This window comes from Zalophus californianus, chromosome 7 (genome assembly GCF_009762305.2).
Source record: "Zalophus californianus isolate mZalCal1 chromosome 7, mZalCal1.pri.v2, whole genome shotgun sequence".
In the NCBI taxonomy this organism is placed as follows: Eukaryota; Metazoa; Chordata; class Mammalia; order Carnivora; family Otariidae; genus Zalophus; species Zalophus californianus.
The window spans coordinates 72,832,005-72,840,345 of NC_045601.1; the positions used below are offsets into that span (position 1 = coordinate 72,832,005).

At 38.9% G+C, this 8,341-nt stretch overlaps 1 protein-coding gene across 1 annotated transcript; it reads left to right on the forward strand.

Moving 5' to 3' along the window:
* Positions 1-6,572: 6,572 nt before the first annotated feature.
* LOC113927901 (protein SET-like) lies at positions 6,573-7,907 on the forward strand (the record flags this gene model as incomplete). The annotated part of the gene is made up of 1 exon (XM_035728334.1): positions 6,573-7,907. A coding segment is annotated over one exon (852 nt), but the record flags the coding sequence as incomplete, so codon positions are not given.
* Between the last annotated feature and the right edge of the window lie 434 nt (positions 7,908-8,341).

The following is an 8,341-nucleotide window of genomic DNA, read 5'->3' on the forward strand; positions in this document are numbered from 1 at the left end:
ACTTGTCTGACCTGGTCACTGCCGCAATCACTGCTCCTAGAACACTGTCTGGCATATAGAAGATACTCAACAAATTAAACCGCTCAGAAAGAATAAATAGTATGAGAAGAGAACCAAGGACAAAACCATGGGGAATGTCTACATTAGGAGACAGGTAAAGGAAGAGAAAGTGGTGAAGAAATCTTCTGAACAAAGGAAAAGAGGTGTCCCAGGAACCAGACAGTAAAGTGTCCTGGTAAATTTGGTTCTTGAATCCTTACATCACTTATTGCTTGTAGCTTAGAATTTGCTCCTTAGGTCTGATGCTTGATATTCTTCGACTGGTACTGACTTCTGGTCTTCCCCTGCTCCAACCACCTCTTGAGAAGCTTCCAACTGTTCCAGAAAAGCTCATCCAACCCATTCCCCTGAGACTCACCCTTGGGACAGCCTTTTGTGGCTGGAATTCCTTCCAGATTCACTTCAGGAATGTGAACTAAACAGAATCAAATTGATTGTACGGTAAATTTCACAGAAACAATTTCTCAAACATCTTCATAATCATTATCACTGAAACAAATCACCAAGGGTAAAGATCAAAGATAAGAGTTAGAAAAAGAATTGCACACACAGAAAGAAGAGCTTTAAAGAAGAAATTGGAAGTGACAATTTAAAAAAATATATATTTGTTGAAGAATTAGAAATGCTAAGTATCAAACAAACTGAAATGGGGAATAGATAAGATCTGAAGCATCATGTCCACAAACTGTTATAGTTGTCAAATTTCATACTTACCAAAAATATGTGCTTCAATAGGGAAGAATCAAGATTCTAAGGAAGAAATCATGGAAAATAATGACAAAGGGATCTGTACAAAACCAAAAACAGAAATGATAAGGAAACAATATTTTATAGACACATGATAGGACAATCCATTGTTATATTACTTTGCTCTCTCACCTGAAAGTATTTTTCCCCTCCTCTATTCTAGTCAAATAACCAGAAAACTTTGGAATTTGCTTCTAGAAACAATCTCAACTCTGCCTTCTCCCCTGTCATGCTGTTTTTCTCTCTTTCTCTCAAATAAATAAAATCTTTAAAAAAAAAAAAAAGCAGATCTGAGTCTTAGAGAAATTAAGGAATGTGACATTCTTTGCATATCAATAATTTGGACTAAAATTCATAACTATCACAGACATTTAGATAAAAGAAGCTAGAGTTCCTTATGAATACAGCACAAGAGACTGCAGAGTTTTAGGGCACCTGGGTGGCTCAGTCAGTTGGGCATCCAACTCCTGATTTTGGCTTGGGTCTTGATCTTGGGGTCATGAGATCAAGCCCTGCAACAGGCTCCACGCTCAGTGTGGAGTCTGCTTAAGATTCTCTCTCTCCCTATCCTTCTTTCCCTCCCCCCCACCCACATGCTCTCTCTCTCTCTCTCTCTCTAAAATAAATAAATAAAATCTTTAAAAAAGAAGAGAGATGGCAGAGTTTTGAAAGAATTAAGAAGAATAAAAGGCAAAAGACAAATGTCCCAGTAACAATGAGAAAGAAAGAACAGCAAATAGAAATAAATCATATGCAGTAGATGCCTGAAACTGCAGAGTACTAAACCATGGGTATACTATATCTTCTCCCTATACATACGTACATACATACATATCATAAAGTTTAATTTATAAAATTAGGCACAGTTAAGAGATTAATAACTAAAAATAGAATCTATAACAATATACTGTCATCAAAGTTACATGAAGGTGATTTCTCTCTCTCAAAATGTATTATACTGAATTCACCCTTCTTGTGATGATGCGAAATAATAAATGCCTATGCGATGAGATGGGAGGTAATGACATAGGCACTGTGACACAGTGTTAGGCTACTACTGACCTTCTGACAATATGTCAGAAAAATCATCTGCTTCCAGGCCACGGTTGACCATGGGTGACTGAAACCACCGAAAGTGAAACGGGGATAAGGCAGGACTACTATATTGTAATGGAGTATTTATTTGTCAGCTTCCAGCCTCTGCCTCATCCCCCCCTCGAAAAGGTGCTTACTTACAGACAGGGAGCCAGTTTAGCCAATGTACTGTCGTCGCCCAGCACACAGCCTTGCACATATTAGGCACTTAAAGTCTGCTAATTAATGAATGCAAAATTTCATTTTGTTTTCAAAAAATAAAAAGATACCTTCATCTGCAAAAAAAAAAAAGAAATCATATGCATTAGGGTTCTCCAAAAAAACAAAACCAATAGGAAATACAGAGTATAAATATATCTAGCTATCTAAGTATAGATATCTATCTAGATATATTTATATATGTATACAACAATGGAATATTACTCAGCCATCAAAAAGGATGAATACCTACCACTTACATTGATGTGGATGGAACTGGAGGGTATTATGCTAAGCGAAATAAGTCAGTCAGAGAAAGACAATTATCATATGGACCCATATGTGGAATATAAGAAATAGTGCAGAGGATCATAGGGGAACAGAGGGAAAACTGAATGGGAAGAAATCAGAGAGGGAGACAAACCATGAGTATTGGTTTGTCTCTTGACTCTGGGAAACAAACTGAGGGTTGCAGAAGGGGAGGTGGATGGGGAGATGGGGTAACTGGGTGATGGACATTGAGGGCACGTGATATGATGAGCACTGGGTGTTATGTGCAACTAACGAATCAGTGAACACTACATCTGAAACTAATGACGTACTACACATTGGCTAATTGAATTTAAATAAAAAAATAAAAATAAATTCACTTACGTATACAGAGAGAGAGAGTGACATCTACAGTGTAGGCCAGTAGGCTGAAGACCCAGAAGAACTGCAGTTCTAGCCCAAAGGCAGTTCTGCTGGGAGAATTCGTTCTTGTTCTGGAGAGGTCAGTTTTTGTTCAATTAAGGCCTTCAACTGATTGGATGAGACTTATCCACATTATGGAGGGTAATCTACTTTACTCAAAATCCACTGATTTAAATGTTAATCTCATCCAAAAAACTCTTACACGGAAACATTCAGAAGAATGTCTGATGAAATATTTGGGTACTATGGCCCAGCCAAGTTAGAGCATAAAACTAACCACGTATCATATATCCCCTGAATGCCAAGGCAATTTCCATTTACCATGTAAGATACCTGCAGCTGTAAATACTTGAGAATCCACTTTAGAGATCACTTGATATGTAAAACAGAGAAACAGATGTTAGGTTATTGCAAATATTTCAAAATAATAGGAACATCTATATTTAAGGTTCTAGTGCAAAAATTTAAAGGATGAAAAACTGTCAAATGGTGGAAGTGTCTGAAAATGGATTTTAAAAGGATGTATCTTGTAAACAGTTTGTGAGAAGTCATTCTATTTTTCCTAAAACTGGGAACAAGGGGTAAGAAAATAATCAAGAGACCATAGACTGGCACAATAGAGATAATTCTCTCCCACTTCACTCTTTTTTTTTTTTTTTAAGTAGACTCTATGCCCAGCGTGGAGCTCAAACTCACAAACTCATGACCCTGAGATCAAGACCAGAGCTGAGATCAAAAGCTAGATGCTCAACCATATGAGCCTCCCAGGCACTCTTCCCACCTCTTTTACAAAAAACTAACTTGGCCCTCTCTTCTTCCCAGCAGCCAGAATCTAAGAGTCAGAGGGAATGAAACTAACCCACTGTACTTCACCAACACGGCCCCCAACTGATATTTGACAAGGGCCTAGAAACATTCTCTGCTAGGTATAATGAGCCAAAGTAGTCTCAACTAAATCCCCAACAACTTCAGGCCTTCAAACAGGGCAAAAATTTGACATATTAAAAAATACAGTGTGGCCTTCACTATCATTATCCCACATCTTTATTCTAATGAATAAACATCAGTAGACTGGCCCTTAATGTGTTAAATACTCTAAGAAACATCTCCATCAGATTTGTCTCCACATGACTTCCTTGAAATGCCAAAGAGTTACAGCTTATACTATCGTTCTTTAGTTTTTCTTTTTTTTTTCAAAGATTTTATTTATTTATTTGAGAGAGAGACAGAGAACACGAACAGAGGGGAGGCACAAAGGGAGAGGGAGAAGCAGACTCCCCACTGAGCAGGGAGCCTGATGCAGGGCTCATCCCAGGACCCTGAGACCATGATCTGAGCTTAAGGCAGACGTTTAACTGACTGAGCCACCCAGGCACCCGTATTGTTCTTTAGTTTTTCAATACAGATTTTATATTTGCTCAAGCAGATCTCCTAATTCTCAGAATGATATGTATGTGTTGAAGATCTTTATCTTCAGAGCATGCAGTAAAAATATATAAGGTCTATTCATAATGTATATCATGGTTAGTGAATCTTTGAATTTAATCACTCTTTCCAAATAAGTTGATTTTCAATATGTCTTTCTTAAAAGGTTATCTTTCATTTTCTATTCTTATACATAAGTATCTCCCAGAAATAAACTCTGTTTCCTTCCATTTCAATACCTTCATTGTATAATCATTTTCAAAGTTGACAAGCTCTAATTACCTACATAATATGAGGTAGAAAAATTCTTTCTACGACAGACCATTAAATAATATTTCTGAGATAAAGACTTCTGATCCATGGCCTTGCCCTGCAATAGTACATGCCATTTCAGGTTCCTCCATATACCTGAAACAGACTGTTGAGAACATCCCAGAAAAGTACTAGTGTGAGGAGAGCTAAGTAAACATGTACATCGTACATCAGGGAGGCCATATACTGTAGCCAATTCCCAACTCCACTTTAATTCCCAACCCCCCAGAAACTGCTCAGCCATTCATGATATTTGATACTGAAGTACTTACAAAATATAGTCAATCATTACACTGGTTGTATGATAAAAGATAACTGTCAAAACTTAGTAGTGAGCTGGGAAATTATTTTAACAACATACAACATACAACAGCCATGATTTCATCCTTCCAAAATATCTTTAAGAAATCTGTACTAGCTGTTTGCCATTAGCTGTTTGTCCTTTAGAGAATTACTAAATTCTCTAAAACCAGAGTTTAAAATACATAACACATGACTGTATATTATAAAGCTAAAGGGTGGGACACCTGCGTGGCTCAGTCGTTAAGCATCTGTGTTCAGCTCAGGCCATGGTCCTGGGATCGAGTCCCATATAGGGCTCCCTGCTCCACGGGAAGCCTGCTTCTCCCTCTACCACTACCCCTGCCTGTGTTCCCTCTCTCGTGTGTCTCTAACAAATAAATAAAATCTTTTAAAAATAATAATAGATAAATAAGAAATAAAGCTAAAGGGTGAAAGTATTGATATAACACCTGCTTACAAACCTGACTTTGAAAATTTAGGATGCTAGGACTTATGTCCCTGAAGTTATCATAAAATGACAGCTAACAGCAATTATATAAAATTTACTGACAAGGTATGGGATTCAGTTATTATAAAATTTCCCAATCTGTTTCTAGGCAATCATTTGCCTGCAGCCCTTCTAAACAGTGCTTAAGAATTATCTGAACATCTTATTTAATACTGACTATAATTTATTTGTAAGGAGCTACAGTAGAATGGACAGTTGTAATATGCTTCTCACAGATACACTGAAAGCCAGCTTTCATTTAGACAATGTTACATAATCTTGGAGAATGGGGTAAAAAAAAAAAAATAGACACTAGCCACCAGGTAAAGCTGGTGTACAGAAACCAAAATATTAATTCACTTTCGCAAAGTTGACAAGACTAGAATATCCTTTATCATATACATAAGTGGCATGTGTACTTTTAAGTGTACTTAATTGGAGCTCATCAAAATAGTATTTTATAGGTAAATTTTATTCAGGGTCCCAACAGAAAACATATAAGTAACTTGAGAAAAGTTCAAAATAAGCTTTACAAGGTAGGCAAGATGTAGGAAAACCAAAAAGAAGAGTATCTTGGACAGTTGAGCCTTGGGTCTAAAGGGGCAAGGGAAGAAAGAGAGGGGTGAAGTGGGCCACTTTAAAAGAAGTTACCCCTTTAGTGGAGGCCAACAGCAACTCCCTCTTCCCTCTGATCTCCTGCTGGGATTCCCTACTGGCCCAAACCAGTGAGAAACCAGAGGACAAGGAATTTATTGATACAATCCATTTAGGTTAGCTTCCCAGAGCAAAAAGCAGGTGGAAAAGTTTAAGGAATGGCTCTAGTGGGAAATGTAAGAGAGTTAGCATAGCAGATATTTTTTTTAAAGATTTATTTACTTGAGAGAGAGAGCATGAGCAGGAGGGCAGAGGGAGAGAAAATCTCAAGCAGACTTCACACTCAGTGTGAAGCCGGATGCAGGGCTCAATCCCAGGAACCTGAGATCATGACCTGAGCCCAAACCAAAAGTCCAATGCTTAATCGACTCAGGTGCCCCCGTAGCAGATTTTTTTATAATGAGGTCAAGTGAGGTTGATGTATCCCTTTGGTCCATGAAGGAGCTTCAAGGGGTTTAAGAATTAGTAGAAGCAGAGGAGGCGGCCGGACCGAGCGAGCGCCCGCGCGTGTGGCGTGAGGGGAAGCCGCTGCCCGCCCCCTTCGCCTTCCCTTCTCTCCCCCTCCCCGCTCCCCCCCCCCGCCCCGCCCCGCCCCGCCCCGACCGCGGAGCAGCACCAAGTCGGCGCGGCGGCCAAAGTCAGTAAAAAGGAGCTCAACTCCAACCACGACGAGGCCGAGGAGACCTCAGAAAAAGAACAGCAAGAAGCAATTGAACATATTGATGAAGTACAAAATGAAATAGACAGACTTAACGAACAAGCCAGTGAGGAGATTTTGAAAGTAGAACAGAAATATAACAAACTCCGCCAACCATTTTTTCAGAAGAGGTCGGAATTGATCGCCAAAATCCCCAATTTTTGGGTAACAACATTTGTCAACCATCCACAAGTGTCTGCACTGCTTGGGGAGGAGGATGAAGAGGCGCTGCATTATTTGACAAGAGTTGAAGTGACAGAATTTGAAGATATTAAATCAGGTTACAGAATAGATTTTTATTTTGATGAAAACCCTTACTTCGAAAATAAAGTTCTCTCCAAAGAATTTCATCTGAATGAGAGTGGTGATCCATCTTCAAAGTTCACCGAAATCAAATGGAAATCTGGAAAGGATTTGACGAAACGTTCAAGTCAAACACAGAATAAAGCCAGCAGGAAGAGACAGCATGAGGAACCAGAGAGCTTCTTCACCTGGTTTACTGACCATTCTGATGCAGGTGCAGATGAGTTAGGAGAGGTCATCAAAGATGATATTTGGCCAAATCCGTTACAGTACTACTTGGTTCCCGATATGGATGATGAAGAAGGGGAAGGAGAAGAAGATGATGATGATGATGAAGAAGAAGAAGGATTGGAAGACATCGATGAAGAAGGAGATGAGGATGAAGGTGAAGAAGATGAAGATGATGATGAGGGGGAGGAAGGAGAGGAGGATGAAGGAGAAGATGACTAATGGAACACTGATGGATTCCAACCTTCCTTTTTTAATTTTCTTCAGTCCCTGGGAGCAAGTTGCCGTCTTTTTTTTTTTTTCCTCCTCTTGTGCTCATTCACCCTGTTTTTTGAAGTCTCTTTTCTCTCCCTTTATACCATGGTTCTCAACTTATTTTGGGGGGAAATACCTTGAGCAGAATACAGTGGGAAAAGAATCTCTACCCCTTTCTGTTCCAAATTCATTTTTAACCCTTCCTGTCTCAACAAAAACTTTATGGAATCAACACCACCGTGCTCTGTGGGAAAAAAGAAAAACCTTCTGCTCCCTTAGCTCTGCTGGAAGCTGGAGGGTGCTAGGCCCCTGTGTAGTAGTGCATAGAATTCTAGCTTTTTTCCTCCTTTCTCTGTATATTGGGCTCAGAGATTACACTGTGTCTCTATGTGAATATGGACAGTTAGCATTTACCAACATGTACCTGTCTACTTTCTCCTGTTTAAAAAAGAGAAAAAAAACTTTAAAAAATGGGGTTATAGAAGGACAGCAAAGGGTGGGTTTGAGATGTTTGGATGGGTTAAGTGGGCATTTTGACAACATGACTTCTCCTTTGGCATGTTTAATTGTGATGTTTAACGGACATCCTTGCAGTTTAAGATGACACTTTTAAAATAAAACTCTCTCCTAATGATGACTTGAGCCCTGCCACTCGATGGGAGAATCAGCAGAACCTGTAGGATCTTATTTGGAATTGACATTCTCTATTGTAATTTTGTTCCTGTTTATTTTTAAATTTTCTTTTTGTTTCACTGGAAAGGAAAGATGATGCTCAGTTTTAAACGTTAAAAGTGTACAAGTTGCTTTGTTACAATAAAACTAAATGTGTACAAAAAAAAAAAGAATTAGTAGAAGCAGGGGGCACCTGGGTGGCTCAGCTGGTT